Below are 24,021 nucleotides of genomic sequence, written 5' to 3' on the forward strand. Positions count from 1 at the left end.
AAGTCGCACAACCGGCTCAGTGATCATCGGACAGTCGTGCTAGATATAGCCGAGTATGGAGAGGATTTCCTGGATCCCTGCCAAGGAAGTGCCTCCAGCACGGATTCTGCGGCCTAGTAAAACAGCCTGGCTCAGACCTCAAACGTGACTACTATTGCTCTGTTGATATTACTGTAAATAAGAGAAAATCATGGGTTCGCAGTAACCTTCTCTTCACATGAAAACAACACTGCAAGAACTTCCTACTTTTTATCTGTAAGCTAACAAACCAAGCCAGAGATATTTTTGGCTTCTCTCACTGAATTGTTGTTCCTCTTAATACATTCTCACAGGAAAGTTCTCTTTCTCTGATTTTATTTAATTCTGAAAACAGTCACATCCGTTTAATAGACAGTAATGTTGAGCAAAGGGTTGACCTTATGTTAAAAATGGGCATGTCATTATTGCTCATGATCATGTATAATCAATTAAGGCAAGAACACTTCTAATGGCCCTTATTGACAAACGTTTTGTCCAAAAACAAAAATTGCATTTGTGTTGCTATGAAATTTTGATATACCACCATCTTGAGCTTAAGTTTAGGGCAGGAAGGACAGAGTGTAATCGATTGCCACTCACAATTATTTAGCACTGCCATCCCCTCTATGGGTGCACTTAAACAGTTACTTCCAAAACAGGTAGGAGGGACTGTGTTGCTAGGATATGAATACATAGGGAACAGCTGCAAATTAATCGAAATGGCGATTTTCAGACTGAAAAAAAGTGTTCCCAGTGTTAAAAAAAAAAAAATAGTGCATATGCTCAGTTCTGCAAGACCTAATTATGCAGGTTTTTCACAATGTTGACAATCCACTTATATAGATATCGGTGAATTCAGCTGAAAATCTATACCAGTCGTAGACTGTAAACACTACTCCTCGAGATGTTTGTGATTGTTCAAAACTTTGGAAATCTGCAAGGAATTTTTTTTTAAGCATTGTTTTGTGAATTAGATGCTTAATGCTTACTAATTCTTGGAACAACGTTTTGTTAATATGGAACTAGAGCTGGGTGACCAACCAATTAACAGGGAGAACGAGCCAGAGCAGTCAGGTGTTTGGCTTGGCTCTAAGAACCAGCCCACGAGCCAAGCCATGAAAATGTTTAACATGTAAATCATGTAACAAATACCATGTAAAAAGTCACTTTATCGATGATGTAGAAAGTCTCTTCAAAATTCAAAGAAAGCAAATTTCTTTAACATATGGAAGTGTTTCACCTCAGTACATTAGATTATCTTACTGCCTTGAGAGGTATTTATTAAAAGAGTTTTGAATTTAGAAACATTTCTGTCCCCCTACCCTGGCGACAATGCTACAAGTGAACTAAGAGGCAAGTCAGGTTACAATAAGTTAAGAAATTGCACCATCGCCCTAGGAAAATGTTATGCAAATAACTACGATAAGAAAACCTACAGTATATCCAGTATGGGCACCATTACTCCAAGGCCATCATCATGACAGCAATAGCCAGAATTCTTTCAAGAATTCCCACAATATGACAAGTATAGCTCTGTAGTGAACCATGGATACCCAGAAGACTGCCAGCCATGCTAATTATATATGACTGATGGCACCATTCTGGCAAAGTGATAACATTTTGTCAAAAATGCCCAAAAATGTCTAGGATGAGCCACTATGATGTTGTGGTTGGCCAGAATGTTCTTTAGAATGGCGACAATTTATCAAAATGGGCCACCACCATTGCGGGCAGAGCCAGCATTTTAACAAGAATGTCTACAGTATGTCAAGGATGGGTTAATGAGATGCCAGGGAGAGCCCAAACGTTGCCTGTAAAGGTAACAATATGTCAAGGATGATTTGACTTCCTGATTCGAATGACAACTAAAGGGGAAACTCCTCCACTCAACATTGTCTCATCAGAGTGATCTGTAGAAAGATGAAGACACATCCTGCCGATTATGAGAGGAGATTTGATTAAAACAAATATTGAAGCCCCTTCTCTGTAAGCACAGATGTGTGAATGTGGCGAATATTTGTCAGGTGTTGACCCCCAGTTTGCAGTTAGATTACTTTCTATTAGGCATCTGGAATCTTTTTCTCTTATTCTGTTTTGGAGGAGTTCTAGCTTAAGAAGAAGTATTTCGGATGCCTGCTAAAAAAGTGATCTTGTAATCTCGCCCAAAACCATAGGCTCCTATTTGGGAAAGCGCAGCATGCCAAATACCTACACTGAGAAATCAATGGCATTCATAGATTTTCACGTGTAAACACCCGGCACTCAAAAGTCTGAACACTACTGGGTTTCAGGATCTGTTTATAGTGCATTTCGCACTTTTCTGGGAAATCCGTTTAGTCTCTTGGTAGAGAATGCTATTTCTTGTGAACCAACCTACCCCAAAGCTCACATAAAGTGGAAGGGTTATCATTTCACTTACCACTCTAAAACATACAGAGTTCTTCGTGCGTTTGTAGAGGTAGTTCGCCTTCTTTACCGATGGAAAATCCATGGAAAACTTTTGTAAACGCTCACAGAGTTCCAATTTACAAATGTATAAAATTCAACCACGTAGATCGATTTTTTACATGAGTAGGAAAAAGTGCACACGTCCTTATCCTGTGGATAAGAATGTGAATGTGGCCACCATAGCTTTGTAAATGAGGCTATGGTGCTTTATATGAGAGCTCTTGCTTTGGAGCTATCTGCGCTGTCGTGAGCCAGGGAGTTCACATCAGTGTCAACCAAGGCTTGGAGCCCTAGGCGAGAAGCGAACGGGAAATGAAGGATGCTCACTGTACACTGTGAAGCAATTATCAAAACAAAGAACCGTCTTTAGAATAATTTAGTTAGGCCACAGAGGAGCGATTTAGCCATTATTTGCACAGTGGTAGTGTATTTAAGTTTGTTTTTTCTGTTTATTTATGGACGCCATGAACATTCCAGAAGCTTTGCTAAGAGTCGTTTGGCTGAGAATAAGCGGCCCTCTCTCGTGCCCCCTTGCACGACTGCGTCATGGCTCACAAGTCACGTGGCCGGATGACCGAAACGGCAAAAATAGCAGAGGGGCCTTTTAGCCATCTGTGTAAAAAAGTAGAACATATCTGAGCCTATCACAGAAAAAAAAAGACTAATCAGAATGCTAACGCCTTGTTTTCAAGTTATTAGAAGTTGCAAGTTATTCTAGTTGGAGGGCAGAGGATTCATACAGGAGTCTGGAGACATTCAGGTAGAGGTAAGGACTTTATTTCATGTTAGCCCCAGGGGTACAGCCACAGCCTGATGTGTCCTGTAAGGGCTCCATTTCCCCTCCAACTGTATTGACAGTATTGAAGCGGAAACCACTCGAGAAGCCACCACATGCGCAGTAATCTGCAGAAACCTTTTATAAACTGCCTGCCACAAGGCCCTAACTAATAACACAATCCCAGAAGGAGGGAACTATCTAATTCTGAACTTTACCATCTAGATTGCCATGACCATTTCATTGGGTTACCCACGGCTTCTAAATCTATCTATAGTAACTTATAACTGTTTCAACCGCTAGAAAAAGGAATTTTATTTAGCGACACCTGCATTTTAACTCCTCACAGCCAGTTACTGCCTGTATTGTTACGGATCCTATTTTTTATTTTTCTCCTAAGAAAAAAAGCAGACCTAATAGTTTTAAACGGATCAATTAACTCCATTGCTATGAAATGGATCGAGTTATATGTTTTACAAATGTTTTATCATGCAATATATTGCAAAGGTTTTTATTAATCGTGCTGTCTGCGGCGACTCCTCCACTTAGGTGGACGAGCGCCGCCCCACTGCTCTCCGAGCAGTTGAAAGAGGATGATGATAATAAAGCAGCGTTTTTATCATTTTATTTTTCCTACTGCAGTGGCGTAGCTGGGACGGAGCTGGGCTCCGTGACGCCATAGCACTGCAGTGGGAGGAGTGGTTAGTGCGCTCTGTAAGTGCGCATGGTGCTTTGCCTGGCCCTCTCGGGCCAGCCTAAGCGTCATGCGCACTTTGCATGAGCACCGAACCACAGCTGTGGGGAGCCTGGGAGCCCAGGTTCTTCCTGCTGCCGGACTTGAGGAAGACAAAGAGGACCGGGAAGAGGCAGAGGCTGCTGACCCAATTACAGTTGTGAGTTAAAAAAAAAAAAAAATGCCATTCCCCCCTCTTCCTGCCCCACCACTCCCATGTCGTAGCAGCCTCTACTGCATACTGTAAAGATTTACTTACCTTCCAAATTACAAATTACACAGATACACAATATTCTATAACATCATTCACTCTCGGCATTCCAGTCACCAGCTCAAACATACTGTAAATGGGGACACACAGGATGCTACATCTGTCCTCACCACTACATGTAACGTAAGAGCAACATTTGACCATATCATCATCTCTTCCCAAGAACAGAGAGATGGCTTCCCTCCAGGGCACCCTGCAATTTTTGGATGCTATAACACTCCTATTGTAAGCTCTAGGCCGTCTGTCTGGATTGTGTACTGTTGTAAATCGAACATATGGAATACTGACATTGTAAAAAGCAGATCTGCTCTGGAATGTGTGTAGATTATTATTTGGGTGCTGATATATGTATCCTGTGGGTGGTTTAGGTGTTTCTGTGGGGAAGTGCCATGGGCAAGTGCATTTCAAGAAGGGCAAGGTACGGGTATTCTGGTTTCTCCTATGTAAGCCCAACGGCCCTGTACGTTGCCACAAGTAAGAGTGCAGTAGGACACTAAAAACACCACACTGAGTACACTGTTTCTGGTATAAAAGGTGGGATGACTTCAGGTGGGTAAGAAGGGGGGGGACAATTTTTGGGTTCTTAGACAGGAAATTAATATAACAAAAAAGCTGGAAACGGTGTTTTCCCCACCAAGGAAGTTTGCAAATCTCTCCCAGCAGAGTACAGAGTAATAAAGAAATAGAGACAGTCCCTACATCAAGAGTTTGAATCAGCCAGTACTGTAGCTCTGCATGGCTAAAATAGGAAGTTACAACATTAGATATTTTGTACTCAGACAGTACCAATGCCATACCAGATTGGTAGTGAAATACCGCAAACCTGCATTTCCATGATAAGTGTCTGCTCCACTCGTCTGGCAGATTAATATCCCATATTAAGGTTCCTTCCTTCAGGAGCATCACATACAAAAGGTGAACACCCAGTACCTGGATACTCTCTTATTCTGTAGTTGTTAATGTCTTGATCGTAACTAGATATTGCTGTTTTGTCTTGTGATTTAGGGCTTGCTTTGTCTTCACTTGTGATTTTCTTCATATAATGGGCCTGATCCCAGTGAAATGAAGAGTATAGAGTATTCCTGTTACACCATCAATCATTAGAAAATGCAATGTAATCAATAAATGATGCTCTAGTCAGTCAGCTCTTGAATGATGGGATGATTCTAAAACTGTAGTAGTAGACGCGGTACACCTTCCGTGCTTACATTGCATCCACTCGTCCATACTGACTACTCACATTTGGAAGGTTTTGGACTATTTGGGCCTCATCTTTAGGGTGCCGCCTGGGTCCTATGTCACAATGAGCATGGGACACTTATCCAGGAATACCTGTTATACTTGGAGGCAGGGCACTGAGGGTAACTACACAGTAATGAGTGGATCTTCTGGATTGATGTCAGCCACTGGTAATTATTCTGGGCCACAATACAGTTCATTGAGTGTTTTTGTTCAACATGCCACCCAGACAAGAACTTTGTGATCAGCTTTGGCCCTGCTCCAATAAGAACAGCAATGCCCAAACTACCATGCCAGGTCCACTCTGAACTGGAGCAGGGTGGACCTCACCTTAATATTTGTTGCAGTTGATACTTGAAGTGTGATGGATATAGGTCCTCTGCTCACTGTGCAAGAGGACTTAGACTATAACTCACTTGTGAGACTTAAGTAGAGCAAAACCGCTCTGAGGCTGCTTTCCGACCAAAGGGGACACATGGTCTGGCAGGTCGGGCTGGACTATTCCTTTTGGAGAAGTATACAACTGATTTTTATATGGCAGGTCTCTGTTTAGAGTGGCATAGAGGTGAAAAGCGATGGAATGCAGCCCGGGCGTTCATCAGTGGTTAAGATTAATTCAAGCATTCCATCCATCATCTTGTTGTTTGATACTGCAATATTGCCCAGTACTGATGCAAAATTGCACAGAAATAATGAAAGTTGCCTTGTCCTGGAGAAGCTTTCATGGATGGCCTTAAGTGACATTTTTTTATATGTTTTAGCTTTGTCAAATGATTTCTCTCAGGGTGACATGTCAGTCTGATCAATAGGGCACATTTGTACTTTTCTTACACATTCAAAGCCATTTAAGATCATATAAAGAGGTCTCCTGTAGGGTAGTTTGCACATAAAAAGATAAGTCTCTCCAACTGCCTTTAAAATATTTACTTCAGGAATTCATTTTGACCCAGTGCCCAGACAACCAGTAAAAAGCCTATTTATAAACCACATGAGAAATGTTTCCATAACACATTTTAAGGATTCAATTCAGCCTGCCTCGCCTTTGCTCACCCTCCCTGGCCCCTGCTTTGCAGCTCTAATCATATCATTGTGCATTACGTGTAATCTACTTTCCAGTACCCTGGGGGCAGTTTAGTATTTCCTGAAGTGCAGATGCACACTGTAAGTAGAAAGCAGATACATATTAGAGAAAAGCCAGGTATTCAGGAGGTGGCTACATTTAGTTGAAAGTCCACAGGAAATGTGTGAAATGTGTGAAGTGGAGCAAGTATGCGTTTGCCCAGTTTTTGGTGTGCACCTGTCCCCACAGGAAACATATGTCATTCTTCTAGAAAGCTGGCATGGGTAGATTCTTGCCTGGCACTAACAACTTTGCCCTCAAAGTGGCATTTTTCTCAATCCTCCTTTCTAACAAGCACAGTAGGAGGAAATAGTACCTTTCATCAAACTAAAAGTTATTCTGCCCTGGAAGTGAAGTCACTTCCATGGCAGGTACTTCCGGGCCTCTGGGGGCCCACTCACCCGGGTCACATGGGTGTGTGGGTCGTGTGGCCTGTGGGGTGGGCACTTGGTGTGTGACATCCCCTTAGTCAGGCGACTGGTCACGTGATGGTGGTGATATCACAAGTGAAAACCTGACCCCAAAGAGCACCTGACCCTGGTTGTGACATCACTTTAGTCAGCTGGCCCCTGAATATCATGTGACTAAGATGTGATGTATGGTCAGACGCCCCCCTTTTGCTGTCTAAAAATGCCCGGGCTTGTTGCGACCTCCTATCCCCTGTAGACCATGTGACTAGGATCTGATGTAGAGGAGTACGTCCCCTTTTGGTGTAGGGAATATATATAAGGAACTCCCTCCACAGCAGCCGTCAGACCCCTGCTCTCCTCCTGTAAAGAGACCCTATCGCCATTATGAAGAGGTACAACTACATCGCCAATAAGATGCCCCATACAAATGGAGTAAACACCATCGATAAATATGAACGCATTGTGAGACCTACGCCGATGGCCAAAGCTTTGCCGCAAACTGGTTCTAAAGACACCAGTCAAGATGTCACATGTTTTAATAAAGAGTTGGGCCGGAGGTTTGCTCAACGATTCACCAGTTGATATTCCCTGTTAGCGGATTCAGCAGCGGCATGGCCCAGTAGCGCCTCCTCCTCTAAGGCGGAGGAGCGTCGCCCCGCTGCCAGGAGCAGCAAAGAGAGGAAAAAATAAAATGATAATAACGGAATGTTATTATCATTTAATTTTTTTCTCCTGCTGCGGCAGTGCTTGAGGGGGCGGAGTGCAGGGGAGGAGTGGTAGAACACTCCTGTGTGCAATGACTGTTTGGTCGGCCCTCTCGGGCCGCAAAAAACAGTGAAGCGCACTCCCCTGTTCTCCATGCAGGCTACATTACAGCCTGCATGTAGAACATGTCCACCCCTCCAGCACCTGGCACAAGGCACTCAGACCAATCACAACGCTGCACTGCAGCGTTGTGAGAGGCTTAAGGGTGGGAGGCTGGCTGCCTGCTTCCTGTTCTGACCTGGAGTCGGACAGAGGCGAGCAGAAGAGAAGACACGGGATCCTGTGGCAGTGGGAGGCAAGTTAAGTTGTATTTTTCTTTAGGATGTTTTTTTTAAAGCAGGCCGCAACCCCTTGTTCCCCCTCCCCCACGCCCGCGCCCCCCCCACCTGCGAACCATGCCTGCTGTCCCTGGCAGTAACGAGGCATCGGCTCAAAGCAATTTTGCCGAGATGGATGAAGAAGAATGATCTATAATAGCTCCTAATTTGCCTGTGTATGAAGATATTGGGTCTATGGCCCAGTTGTCTTCTGATGCTGTTATCATGTGAGAGCCGGGGCAAGCTCCGACGCTGGTTATGAGTCGATGTATCTGAATAACTCAAGAGCTCTGAGGTGTTTTTGAACAAGCAGCGTGCTCAGAAGAAAGTACAAGATTTTATATTACATCTTTAAACTTTATGCATACACATATTTAATGTTTACTAATAGCATGTCTTTCTTTCTATTTTGAGCTGCAGAAAGCATCATCAAAAAGTGCATGGGTAGAGGGTAATCTGCCACCACCACTGGTTAATGCTGTTAAGTTTTTACTACTTAAGGAAGCCCTGGCTCTACCCTTCGAGGACATATGCCTTGTTAGAGGTTAAGCAGCTTGTTGTGAACGCCAGTCCCAAACATGACTTTTATACTCTTTGTCATGGACATAAAATCAATAACCCACAGCAGGAGGCTCACAAGTGTTTACACGCCTCGTACATGTCAAGAACTATCCGTCATATATGTTTTTTAGTAAACCCCCACAAAGTATATAATCTGTTAACGCTGCTGTATCATTTGACAGGTGAAAAACGTGTCCATCCAGATAGGATCAGGGTATTGTTTAGTACATTGAGAGAGAGATTCAATGCGTGTGCGAGCTGCACACAAAACTTGAGCACATGCAAGGGCAGGGTCCTTCATTTGTCAGAAAGATGGTTGAAAGCTGTACAAAAACATGTGTGTGATGTAAAAATAAGCAGCAGGGAGGCTCTTTCATCCTGCAAAAGCTGTTTTAAAATGTTTAATACCTCATTATAGGACAAATTACAGAATGACCATCTGCAGGGGGACACTTTTATAAGGCTGGATACAAATGCATCGCAGAGAATAAGCTTAGGCATATATTACATAAAATACAACAGGTGGCCTGACAATTTTCCTGCTTGGGGGGTGGGGGGGGGGGAACAGAGAGCCCATATCAATTAGGTCAAAATAAGTATGCCAGTTTAAGAGGGAACGAGGAAGATATGGATGTCTGGAGTGATCAGAACGACATTTACCGGGGGAAGGAAGGGGTGGGTATAATGCACAGCATTACATTGTTTTTCTGGAATACACATGGGTTGAAAAATATATTGAGGCAACAAATCTATAAACAATTAACAGATCAGGAAGAGGTTTTGTGCTTCCAGGAAACCTGACAATGCATGGAGTCCCCACAAATAGATGTTTTTCTGCAAGTCTCACAGGGCGCCACAAAAAACCCTCTGGGGCGCCCCTCGGGTGGTATGTTAACATTAATATCCACAACAATCGCAGTGAAGGTGTTGGAAATCAAACTAGAAACAATTGGGTGTTAGCTTGTGGAATAAAACTCTCTAATGTTGGGTGAGGGTTTGATTGTACCATTATTCTAAATATCTATCTGCATGTAAAGAGTCCATTAGTCTATGAAGGGGATATTGAGCCTCTTTAGAAATTACCTGATGGAAATATGTGCAAGTACCCGCAGTATTTGATTGTACTGCTGGGTGATTCTAATCACAATTTAATCCCATGCACGACTGATAATAGATATGAAGAACGACTGTCTGTATTTAACATAAACTTTGCTAGCTTCCCGGAAACTGATGTAATATAAAAAGATATATCTTTGCTAGACTTTCTTGCATTGAATGGGTTTTTTAGTCTTAATGGGTGTGTCCCAGTGGATACTTCAGCAAAGAAAACTTTCCTCTATGGCAACAAGAACTGTCCCATTGATTATGTGTTTACTCAAGATTGGGCCTTTAGCTACATTGAGAAGTTTGAGGTATTGCTGATTGAAGGGAGCAATCATTATGCGATAAGTACAACAGTAAAACTAGCGATTGCTTGCTAGGGGAAGCAAGTGCTCAGCCTGAAGATTAGCAACCCGAAATGGTTACACAGAAGGATCTCTGCGGAACACTTAAAACTGCTAAAATACTTCAAAACAAATATAGGGAGATAAGAGTAGAAGAAATACCCTCCAAAGATATCACATGGTATAAGGATATACTCAATGACGTAGTAGCATGTTTAAAGGTTGAGCTGAAGGCATTCAATAAGAAAGTGAGTATAAACAAGTCAGAAAAGCAAAAAAAAGAACATCTGGTTTGATAGTGAATGCAGGTCTTAAAAGGCAGATAAAGAAATTAAGATACTTAAGGAACTCTGTGAATAATGTCAGTAGACGTCGTCTCAGTGCTCTAAAAAAAGGTTAAAAAAATTATAGTAAGTAAGAAAAGGGCTCACTACAAAAAACAAACGGACTATCATGTTAGAAACCATAGAAACGGATAACATAAAAAATGATGGGAATTGGTACAACATGACCTAGGGAGAAATGATGGGCAGTTGAAATGCTTGGTAGGAAAGGCAGCATGAGCTGACTACCTGTAAGAAATGTATAATAAAGATACAGCAGCTCCTCAGTGGCCAGCTAAGTTTTATATAAATGAGGAAACAAAAGGGCAGTTCTCTATGAGGGTAATTAAGACAACAATTGGGTCATTAAAGCTAACGAGAGCTGCAGGCCTGATAATCTGCCTGCAGGAATAATAAAAACAAACAGACTGATGGTTTAGTATGTTCCATCCTCTGTTCCAAAAGATACTATCAACAGGGAACTTCCTAGATAGCTGGAAGGGAGCAGTGATTAAACCACTGTATAAAAAAGCCGCCTCCGCCTCCCCTGTTAGCTACAGGTAAATACATTTGTTGGATGTTAGCAGTAAAGTGTTCTCCAAAGTTCTCCTGGGGATATTAAAAGAATGGGCAGAAATATACAAGATAATTCCCATAGAGCAAAGTGTTTTTAGGAGTGGGGGGAGCACTCGACGGCAGACCACTGCTTTAGTTTATGGGCCATATTTAAAAAATCATTAGAGCAATGCAGAGGGCTATATTGGTGTTTTGTTGATTTTCACTCCAGGTTTGATACTGTTGATCAGGCAATGTTATAGGAAGCTTTAAAAAGTTATCTTATTCCAAATTACTTACTTTTAATTTTTCAAAAATTACATAGAAACAACTGGGCCTAAGTGGAATTAGATGTCAATGGATCGCTCTGAAGGAGAATAAACATAAAGAATGAACTCATGCAAGACTGTTTTCTGGCACCCATTCTGTTTCCCATTTTCTTGGTGGATCTGCCAAAATGTTTGAGCTTACCCAATAGCTTTAGCCCTAAAATGGATGACCTGCATGTAAGCTGTCTCCTTTATGCAGGTGATTTAGTGATAATGGATCTGACAGAAATTGGCCTGCAGAGTAAGTAAGATGTCTTTGGTGATCATAATATTGAGTCATGAAAAAATTTACGATAAATTTGAAAAAAGATAAAGTGCTATCATTTGGGAATAAGAAGACAAAGTTCAATTGGATCCTAAATGGTGCAAACATTGAAAGAGTTAGCAGCTATAAATATCTGGGACTGTGGTTCATGAAGAACCTGTCGTGGAAAAAGCACCTTGAGTCACTTCAGGCAAAGGCCCTTTCCTCAATAGGAATTTATGGAGGTCCATCCTCGAGACCAGCTTTGGCAGCATATCAGGGAATTGTATGACCTCAATTCCATTATGGTGTGGAGGTTCCCAGCATTAGTGGGAAAACAAGGTAGGATTTGGAAGAGGATAGGTGCTTAAAATGATTTCTTTCCTTGCCACCCCCCACTATGGTACAGGCTAATAGGACAGAAATTAGACTTATTGCATGGAGCTAGTTAGCAGCTGTGGAGACCTTACAATTTTGGGCAAGGATAGATAATGACGAATACCCCATAATATCCACACTATGCAAAAAGGAAATTATAAATAGTGATTTACACTGGCCAGAGAAAAATTCAAGATCTAAGCAGTGCTTAATTTGTAAAAAAAAAAATAATAATAAGTGCCGGGGCCCTTGTCAGGAGGTCACCGCAGTTTACACCACACATTGCCACTGTACTTACACGACTGCTAACAATCACAAGTGTGACAATTCAGACTGTTCAAGGCCACCAAAGCTTTAAGAATGGCTTGGGTGGCAGGTATTAGTTATTTTTAATGTATATTGAATTAACAAACATCTGTTTTTCTGCTCATCTTTATATTACCCAAATATCGCCATCATGTGGCAGCTGTCATAATTGCAGATTCTGGCAATTAAATCCCGAGCACCGGAAACCACTGGCTCAAATTAAGCACTGTATCTAAGTAAATTCGAATTACTTGGCCATATGTCAAACCTAGCAAACATAAGTAAAGCTAAGTTCCGTAAGGTGACAAAACAGATGGCATGGGAAGACAACCCGAGATATTTAAGGAATAAAGAAGTTGGTATCCCCTTTGCTGAATGCGTGGCTTGAGAACAAAACATTCACCTATCTTGAAAACCTACAAATATATACTTAAGAAGATGTCTTTTCAAATTCAGATGTTGGGTTAACCAGGTTCTGTACTCCCAAGCACAGCGCTCCTCTCTTTTACAGAAGGACAGGATTTGTAAATGGGGTCTAAATATGAAAGGGGATATAGTGCACATTCTAGTAGATTCTCTGTGATTTCTAGCCCAACAGAAGATGCTGTTGAGACCAATCCTGCAAAATATGATATTAGAGGAAGGGAGCAACCATCTAGTTTATTATTTAGTATGCTGTATATGGATGTAGCTTGTGCTTTAGGGCGACTTGTACTATCAGTAAATTAAGTTTTATTATCTGTAAATGACGTGTTCGTGAAGAAATGTGTACTTTATACACTGGAGTTTATTAATTATGAATTTTGTTGGTTTTTCATTTAAATGTTTTTATAACGTACGATAACTGATATAAGGTGATACTATTGCACAAATATTTAAAAGACCATGATCTAAATAAACCTATAATTTAACTGACTGACTGACAGTTTCAGGTATGCCGCACAGCAATCGAGCAAGGCACTGCTATATGCTAAAGTTAACTGAAACCTTTACTCTCCAGGCATGACTGATACAAATCTAGCAAAGAGCCCACTGCCGTGCTGGCAGATCAAGTCTGAGGTAAACCTTTTACTTACTTGCCCTCATAGAGCCTCTTGTCTCCTGTACAGATGACACCAAATGAAGTAAGACTGCCGTAGGTGCCACATGGACTGGGGGCTAGCCAGCGGTACCGCAAAACTGAAGCCTGTGATCAGTGGACAGCCCACAAAAAGTAGATGTGATTCCAACTTTCACCATGTCCACGTTGCGACTGCTGAAATGTTAGCACTACTGTCAAGAAAAGGTCCTTTTAGTACTGCAGGTTTTTGGGCATGATTGCCTGGCGACTAACTTTCCAGCATTCGGTTACCAGTGAGTGGCGGCTAGAATGGCGCTCTGTTCAATGTCATCCCACGCAACTTACGAGTTACTGGGAGGGACATTCGGGTTACTTTGTGAAATGCTGAATTTAGGATATTGATACTTGATGGCAAATGCCTGGCAACTTAACGTCCTGCAGGGGTTCCTGCTGTCTGTGCAATTCATCCAGCGGGCTGCCAGTCCAGCAGCATTGCTGTTTTTAGAGCCTTCAGTTACTTTGGTTATTTTGATTATTGCATGCTCTGCACTTGGATCCTTGTTGGATTTACGATATTTCTATCCTTCCGTTCATGGTGCCGCCACTTACTCTCAAGCTGAGGAAGTTGTGCCAGGCCGATATGGTCCAATTTTTTACCCATTTCACTCTTACCTTACTTGTCTTAATTGTTACAGAAAGTTGTCAACGGCCAACTACAAAACTTTGTGAAATCTTCTCATTTTCTCCGTAATAAAAAAGACTGGCTTTAGAACCAGCATGGTTCGTTATTCGATATTTTGGCAATATTACTCTTTGGGCTGTATTCGTTAATGATACACTTTTTTTTGTTGATTGTTTAAATGTGGAGTTAACGGTCAACGCTTGCCTGGATAAAATCCTTTCTCAAAATGAACCCAGTTTGTTCAACTAGGCCCTTTCAAATCTGCTCTAGGCTGTGCATTAGAGAGTCATACCGGGATCGGCTATTGCGTCTACACTGTTTAATCTTTATGACCTTCTTCTTGCCAATTTACTGCACGATTATAACATTTATGTATACATATATGCAGATAATAAGCAAAATCCTTTAACCTGCAAGACCCTGTTAATAGAAATCATGAGCTCCATCTTTGACATTTAGAAGCTACTCTGTTATGGATGGAAAGAAGTTTTTTTATCATTTGATTCAAAAATGAGGTTCTGTTTATCAATAAGGAACATCCCCACGATGACTGCAGATTCAGGCCCATTTGTATGGGCAACCCCTCAGGAGCATCTGAGACAGCCAAAAATCCATGCGTTCTGCTCGACACCAATCTTACTTTTGATGTCATCTGCTTCTCTACGCTATGAGTCTAAAATGAGAGCCTTTTTTTATCCTTCTCTCATTGTGACATCCTGCTCATTGTGTTTGTCCAATCGCACATTGATTTTGCTAATTCAGTTTACCTTTGTCTTCTATGAAAGTGTATCCATTGTCTTCAAATGATTCAAACTACAGCTGCCAGGATCTTGCTGACATTAAGCAAGCACAAACACATCTCTCCCTATATCTAGCAACTGGCAGTGGTTTTCTGTTGCTAAGGGAATTACATATAAGTAGGCAATACAGTTTTTAAGGGCATTGGCCTACACTTCTATATAAGAATTTCAAGAAGCATAAACCGATTTGTAATTTAATGTTTCTCCAACCACAATGTTAGATCCAAGGCAGTGGATTGGATCTTCTTCAAACTCCACCAGGTTCTAGTGATTTTATGACAGAATATGTAGGGGCTCTATTATTACCTTCTATCCTCTGCACGCCTTCTATTTCTGAATATAATCACCTCTTATTCCCATGCCTGTCTTCCTTCATCCCTCTTATTTTAATTCTGCAATTAGCTGATGCCTCATTTCATAGATTACAACCTCTCTATCCCTGTAACCTAACGTTCCCTAATCTCCACCTACCTATCTATCTCACTAATCATTCCCTTTTTCACCTTTAACCACACAGCCCCCACTGATGCACTTTTTTCCTGAGTGCACATGACTCATTCCAATAAACACTGGATTAACGGCTAACCGTGGCTTCCAGAGAATCGTTTTACTCGCTGTAATGCACTTCAACGCCTCGCCAGCAGTAGAAAGCGCATTATAAATACAATTACAATATATCGCCGAAAAAGTGCTTCGATGCCTCATCAGGGGTAGTAAGTGCTTTATACATGCAATTAGAATGCAATACAATATGTGCATATGTATGCACATATATGGTATTTCTATAGCGCAAACCTAGCCAAAATGCAGCAAAGTGCTGTATATGGTCAGATATAAGCTATTCTTAAATTATTTACGCTTGTCAATAAAATGTGCTCCATTGCTTCTTTGTTGCTTATGATCCGTAATATAAATTACCAAGTGTTTATCACTCATGATAATACTACTACTACTAATATTTATTAACAATAATAGAAATGTGCACATTATTAAAATAACCTTAGATCTTTATTCCAATTATCCAGACGCCACCATTAAAATTAACAGTTGTTTGTCAAACTCTTTTTAATTAAAATAGAGCACTAGACAAGGGGGACCTTTGTCATCCCTTCTATTCCTATTAACCATTAAACCTCTTTGCGAATCAATCATAAAGAATATAGTTAGATTAAAGGGCTAACCTTCTCAACTGGTACACTAAAGGTGGCAGCATACGCCGATGATGTGTTACTATTCACAGAAGAGGCAGACTGAGTGCTACACCTCATCATCTACATGATACTCTAATATTCAGGAGTGTCAGGATACTCCCTTAATAAAGACAAAACTAAGGTCCTTCCTCTGAATGGTCATTGCTACTCCTCCATTTTACAAAATACAGGCCTAAAATGGCAAAACAACTGCCTAAAATATCCGGGTATATGGTTTGGTAGGGACCTAACACACACACTGTCATTAAACGAAAACATAATTATAGCCAAAGTCAAGGATTCACTAATACATTGGTCCCCAAAATTCAAAACTTGGTGAGGAAGAATGCAAACCATCAAAATGATGATTACGCCACTAATAAACATCACAACCAGCATGCTCCCGTTACATTTTCACTGTCCTTCTATAACACAATAGACAAATTGATATCTGATTTGCTTTGGAAAAATAAAATAAAAATGATAATATCACTATACAAACGTATGCTTGACAAAATAAGGGTGGGGTAAAATTTCCAGATTATCCAATGTACCAAGTTGCTTTTCGGCCAGACAAGGCTTTTAGCGGCCCTATTCAGAGACTCAAAAGCAAATTTACACCACCTCTCACACAAACCAGACTGTGGTCCTAACACAGTACTTTTTGGACTTCGATTAAACCCTGCAAACTAGGACTTATCATGTCAAATCTCTGTTCAGATTGCCAAAAACAATATTTCATACAAAACAGTTCCAACATTCATCTCAACACTGATCCCTTAATTGCCTCACTAGGAATCTACACAGCAGAAGACATTCTACAACGTAATCCAACTGATTTTCTGACAATTTTGACCAACTCCTATTGCTGTCTGACAAGCCCACCACCACCAGAAACAACTTCACAGCCTGCATGATAAATGTAGCAGATTGGATGAAAGCCAATTTCCTGAAACTCAATTCCATCAAGAAGGAAGGGTTGAATTTCAGGAACACGGACTCCACCTGGAGGGCAACGGAGCTCGGGCCCCCACACATACACCAACCATGCAAGAAACCTGGGAATCATTTCGACAACTAACTCAACATGGCAGCACAGGTCAATTCAGTGAGGCCCTTCAGCTTCCATTTACTCCTCAAGCTCACAAGATCTTCAAATGGATATCAGAGAATACCAGATGTACCGTCACACAAGCCCTCATCACAAGCAGCACACTGTAAGCCAGAATCTTCAACCACCAACTCCAGACCATTCAAAATGCTGCAGCAAGACTCATCCTAGAACTCCCACGACGCACCCACATCACATCTCAGAGAGGTCCATTGGCTCCCCATACATAAATGGTGCAAATTGAAACTCCTCACACACGCATACAAGGCACTGCACAACATAGGACCAACATGCCTTAACAATTGCCTTCACTTCCACCAACTCACCAGACACCTGCACTCAGCCTCACGTTTACTCGCTAACACCCCCGTAACCACAAATGCAGAACAGGAGGTATAGCATTCTCCTACATTGCACCCAAAAACTGGAATTACTCCCCTCTACACATCAGGGCCTCCTCCTCGCTTTTTGAATTCCCAAGAAGGCGAAGACATGGCTCTTCAACTAATTCTCTAAGGCTGATTCAATTCACCCTTAGCCCCACACCTATATGCTTGATCCAGTGCCTGGATACACTAGTGAGTGATAATCCACATAATATGCTGGCTATGGGTATAAAACCGATCTTATTGGAGTGGAAAAGTGCCTCAAAATGTATTTTCTTTCTTGGGAGGTGTAGCTATGTTTCACCAGAAGCACTGATAATCTATGCTTCCAGAAACACTCACACCCTTTCCTCCTCCATGAAATCGTGGAACACAATGGGTGCTTATCTTTAAAAAAAAAAAAAAACAATCTCTACGTTGTGTGTACCCCAACCTTTCCCTCCCTACCTTCTCTCCCTGCCACATATATTCACCGTCCTTCTATGCCTCTTCTGTTATAATCCTTTATTTTGGTGAGAGATGCTCCAATTCCCTTACCTGCATACCTACTGCTCTCTTCTTAATGTTCTTTCTGCTCTTACTTTAAACCTGTTCTATTCTAATTGTTTAATAATAATTCAATAATTCTGTAACCAATATGGCCTTGTATATGCATAAATGTCTCCAAGATCTAGGTCGCTGATTGCTGTATGTCCCTGTGGAACCAAAGCAAATTTCAATAAAAACTTTTGAAATGAAAAAAATGTGCAAATGATAGCAATGCCCAATATAAAGGAGCATTGGCATAGTTCTATATAATGATCAGAGGATTTGCCTTCATTCGTTTAATAGTTAAAACGTGGCATAATTGTTAGTTGTGATAAAAGAAGAACACCTTCGCCACTTGTCAAAATTGTGTGATCATCAAGCACCAAATCATTGCCCCGCTTTACCTCAATTACTTTAATTGTGATTATTTCCAATGCATGAAAAGGGGCCCAGTGTATACATAAATGTACTTAATAAAAAATTTGGCTATTTTACATGATGAGGAAAACAGGACAGGTTTTAGGAGGGACAGCCCATTCTGAGAAGGGGTGTGTGAATCGTTGAGATTTTACAGAAGGAAAACGTGAGATAAAAATAATTGGCATTTCAACCTGAAAAATAAATACTTACACAAAAACTCACTAAACTAATATTGGTTGTTACATTCACTGAAGTTCCCACGAACTTGGAGAGTTTGATAAAAAAAAATAAAACAATGGCAACTTTTGAGAAAGTTCAAAGGTGTCCTTCATAATAAAAAATCATTTTTTTTTAAACACGGGAACATAACCTAGAGGGAATCCTGGTGCCGGATGACTTTGTGTAAAATACACCACTGCCATTCTCTGGTTATCATCAAACGGTGTTTCCACAGATGCAGTGACAGCACGGACTGCAATAACATGATAGCGGAAACATGATCAAAATCCACATCAGAGAACACAAATAACCTAGCAAGTGCACAGCCGCTTGTAACTTAATACGCATCGCTTTCATTTTATTTGACTGGGCTGTATGTGTAAAGCAAGGTTAAAAGTACAATTAAGATTGAATTAGAAAAAAATATACGAATAGGAACATCAAAAAACCCACGCCGCTCTTTGAAAGCCTTCATGACTAGCTGCAGACTTTTCTTTTACTGAACATAAATGAAAACACCCTTAATTAAGAACTTAATTGTAACGAGAGCAACAAAAGCACATACTATCAAGTATGCACACACAGGTGACAAACAAAACCAACAACAAACAAATGATCTACATTAAATAATTAATAAACAAAAAAAGGCAAACAAATGGACCAAGATGGTCTCTATGCTATAATTATTTAAAAACTTGACAAGAATAATACTCATTCTCTTCTTTTTGAGGTTTCTCACAATCAGGACTATGATTCAACAGTTTTATGTAAAAAAATAAATTAACAATAAACTCTACATTAGGTACTATGTTATGTGGTGCACATGGCATACACTGACATCCTACATCATATTCCGCCACACCTAACATCTTTGGAAACAGGCCCCACAAAGATTGTTTTTCCTCAGATATGTTTATCTTCTTTAACTGGTCAAGTTTTAGAATATGTAGCAGGTACAGGGTGATGTTGGTGCGCTTTTTCAGTTTCTGGTTCCGGACTCCCACCATTTATTTTCACTTTCCGTAAATATTGTGGTTGAGGTTTGTTGACCACAAGAGGCTACATCCATCTTTCCCTACGAACATAAGTGTGTATCTTGCAATAGCTGAAGAGTTCTTTGTTTACAGATTGATATGTGAGGGACTGAATTATTCGATAACTTACAATTCAAAGACCTAATTGTCACTTTGACACCATATGTGTGTTTTCCTTGCCCTGATGTGAAGACAAGGACACCAATGATCAAATAAGGCTTTCGTTCAGCATCAAAGTATTGTCAACTATGCTGTTGTTCTAAATCTGCTAAGGTGGAAGTGGTGGTGTCTTGCGCACTTGATGACTCAACACAAGCTTGCTCTGATGCAAACTTGCCATATTTTTGGCAATGTTTGCAAAGCCTTCTCCAGCTCGGAATAATCCATCAGACTAAATCCTAATCTGCCTTTGATAACATCTGGTTGTACTTTAGATATTTCCTGTCACGCTGCCCAGCCACATCAGTTCCACAAGCAGCCCCCCTTAGTCGTAGTAGCCTTTCAGTGATTTGTTTTGCCTTGATGGTGATGTCAAGTGATATGAATCTGACTTCTTTTGTCTGATACCCTAATTTAAGTGATTTGTGACACCAACACCATCTGGCCAATGAGGCACCTGAGAGAATTGCTTTTGGTGACAGAAGCTGCAGACAAGTCAATGAACACAGACCCAATAACCAAGTTGAGAAACATTCTACAGTATAGTTTAGGACTACACACGTTGATGTTAGTTGATCGTTCGTTCAATGAAGTTGATGATGTACTGGTGTGGTTCTACTTCTTTCACAAGGATACTTGAAGCAGAATATCTCCATGTTAAGACAGTCTGCTGATAGATGTTCACTTAAGTGATGTACGGAACTGACCCTATAAGCCCTATGGCATGGTTCTGGAGATACTGCAGGATTCCAGAAAGCCTTGCAGTGTATTTTAAACTTATAGGTCTCTTCAAAGTGACTGATTTTGGGCAATCCTATTGCGCCACCACGGCTCAGGCTCTGGTTGCAGTAGAGTCCCTCATACTTAGAAGTTGTGCAATGAGTACAAAGATTCTAAAACAGTTGTTATCAGGAGCCTGAAATATCAGAAGCTTGACTTGCAGGGACATTGACAGCATAGCACAGGTACATTAGAGTCCAGGCTGGCTCACATTTCCATTCTGCTTTAAAAACTATGTTCTTGTTGACCATAGTTTTGGTAACCATACTATGTCCATGCCAAATCTCTTTTAGACCTACAGGCGGGCTTGGGGAGCAGCATGTCGCCATACTCCACAATATCTGAACTTGACAGTTTCAGAAGAACTAGGAAATGGACATCAACCTTTTGTATGCACCTTTGGTGGTAATAAGTGGAATACATAAGACAGGGCTCCGATATCTAATTCGTTTTCCCCAGTGGAAAATTACAGTTAACTTTTTTATACATTTGTGCCCATTTTTAATAAGATCATTTAGCCATGGGCAGCCAGTGATTCGATCATTAGGAAAAGGTTAAGGGTTAAATACTAGAAAGTTTAAACTACAAGACATAAAGCTTACAAATCTGGAAGATCAAAATAGACCAAACAGTTAATCCTGGAAGCCATAACTGGGATAGTAGCTTCCGTGTCTAAAATGCGGGTGTTGTTCTGCATAAAACATGCTTTGTTTTCCTTTGGAAGAAGTAGAAAAACATGTGCAATCATCTTCATCCTACGCTAAAGAAAAACACAATTGACAAAAGACAATAGTGCTCGGCCAAAAACCTGACAAACAGGAAAACAATGCAGCGCATGTAGAAGAAGAGCAGACGGGCCCACGCAACTTGCACCGGATAAAGACTCATTACCCAAAAGTGCCTTAATGGCAAACACTTGAGAAGGAACAAAAATCTGTCATAAAAAACACATAACATGATTGGGCATGGCACGCTTCAGTCTCATCACAAAAGGGAAGCCAAGCAGGATTTTAGGAAAATCTTTCCACTCACCCTGGCTCCAATAACAGTGACACAATATGGACCTTCTACGTGTACAGGAAGTTTCAAAGCTGAATCAATACTCAACATGTGCTATTTTCGTGCCATTGCTACAAAACAATCAGTCGGCGTGTTTCCCCGGTGCTCTGTGTCCATACATTGAGCTCTCTTACCCTTTGCCACATCTTGATGAAGAACAACTCGCTGGAGAAGTTGAAGGCGACGTTGGTGTCATAGGCATCATCGCCCAGATTGGTAATGGAGATGTTCACTGAGATGTTCCCTATGGCTCCCAGTGCCAGGTAGCTGAATTTCTCAGTAGTGCTGCAATCACAAACCAAATGAGATGCTCAGTGACTTGTCAGACCCGTCCAGTTCTTGTTCTTTACCATATATATCAAAGAAGATACTTTGGTTTGGTATATGTTAAAGTTAAAAAAGCCAGATTCTGGAAACAAAATAGAAATGGTTAGCGACAAACTGTTTTGTCTGGTACAGCAGGTTATTCATGCTTTAATGTGGAACCTGCCTGGCGTTGAACAGCATGGGCCCAAACTCACAGAGATTTTGCAATATGACGGTGTGTCTAACTCTTGTAGTTCCTCCATTCAAGTTTCAATAGTATTGGTATCCAATTCACAAAGCTAGCTGTGACATAGGCCCAACTGGAGGTTTTTACTTAAAGCAGCTGAAAACTCTGGGTCAAAGTACAGCTAAAAATGAGGAATTTCAAAGGGAATTGGACCCAGAATTACCATTTACCCTGGTAATTCCTTAATTATTAGTTGACCCTCAAGGTCCAACTGGTAATGGGCCAGATTGTGGCCATATGTTCCTCACCTTTCGACTTAACAGTGCTCCTGTTATCGCCAACCCCAAGAAAGGGGAAAATCTGGCCACTTTCCCAGGCCATTTATAAAGGGCCTTCTCTGATTACACCCCTTTTTGGGCACATGGCATCCCAATGCCCCTGTGGTTAAGCTCGATAGTCCTTATTATAATAATAATGAATACATCTATCTTTTACAAACCTTCACCCATCACACCGCCAGGCGCTGCGTCCCATAGCATGATAACCTCATCTTGGTGGTCATCACGCAGGACATGATAACACATCCCATATAGGCACACAACAAAAACAAACCCTCCCAACAACACACCCTCCACAATGTAGCTTGCTATCCATAAGGGTAAGTGCTTCACTGACCCACATAGGGGTAGTAAGCACATTAATACTGCTACAATGCAATACAATGCAATGTTCTTGTTTGTTTAAGTCAGCTACATTCAGAGTGATCTATTCACAGCAATGTCTGCCTTATAATCCCTAACCTTGAGGTCCAGTTAGCATTTAATAACAAATGTATGCTAATTATGATATGACATGTATATGGCAAATTATTACACAGGTCTTAGACAAATTGAATATTTTATACATGTTATGCCTTATATTCATACTTCTATTATGTCATACATGACACAATATTGCATACAATTGTTGTGACATTGAAAATTATGCATTACATGTTATACATACATTAAACGGTATATCTTGTTAGCTACTATGACAAATCATGTGCTAAATATTATGTTTAGCATAATGATTATATTACAGCCTGTAGAATATACAATATTATATTTTGCATATAGTTTGGTATTTCTAAATTAGTATGACATGTAAAGCAATTATATATTATCTAAATATATAATGTTGTCATGTATACAATGTTATGTGTATTTATTAAATGTATTTCGGAATACATGTATTACAGCCATTCATTTTATGTAGATGCATTTACACAGAAAATTATACGTCAACAACACACAGATATGTAATGTTATTTAGCAGTAGTTTGTGAAAGAGAGGGTGCTTTTTTATTACACATTTACACATTATCATAAATATTATGTCAGTATAAGCCATGTCTTTAGACGCAAAACCATGCTCAGAATATGAATACCCTACAGGTTAATATGCATTTCCAATATTAGATAATAGTCCATCACTGATAAGGACTTTGAAACGTCAGTGCTGAAGTACAAGCGGAGATAACACATTTAAAGGATGGCCATATAGACATCTGGTTTATGTAATTGATTAACTGTGTTCCATTCAATATTGGAAACATGTGCCACTTTTCACTGGCCAACCACTGAATTAGAAAAAGCTTTCAAATAAATCACATTATCATGTTAGTTGCAGCTAGAGGCGCTTACATTTGTTAGCTAGTAAAACCATGGCTGATCTCGTTAGAGCTGACATCTTTTAATATAATTCAGAGTCTCCAACAAAGACACTTCAAAGAACCCATAATGTAATAAGGAAATTAAGAGTGCTTCTTTCCCAATTCGTAAAAGGGACCTTTTTATTACAGGACAGAAAGATTACACGTTT

The 24,021-nt window shown here is 40.6% G+C and overlaps 1 protein-coding gene across 1 annotated transcript in view; it reads right to left on the bottom strand.

Moving 5' to 3' along the window:
- The window catches only part of ITGA9 (integrin subunit alpha 9), a 962,089-nt gene that overhangs the window by 329,075 nt on the left and 608,993 nt on the right, over nt 1-24,021 (bottom strand). The window contains exon 18 of the mRNA XM_085607531.1: nt 21,800-21,950. Coding sequence (XP_085463657.1) covers nt 21,800-21,950 — 151 coding nt within the window. The remainder of the gene's footprint in view (nt 1-21,799; nt 21,951-24,021) is intronic.

This window comes from Triturus cristatus, chromosome 5_2, assembly GCF_964204655.1.
Source record: "Triturus cristatus chromosome 5_2, aTriCri1.1, whole genome shotgun sequence".
In the NCBI taxonomy this organism is placed as follows: Eukaryota; Metazoa; Chordata; class Amphibia; order Caudata; family Salamandridae; genus Triturus; species Triturus cristatus.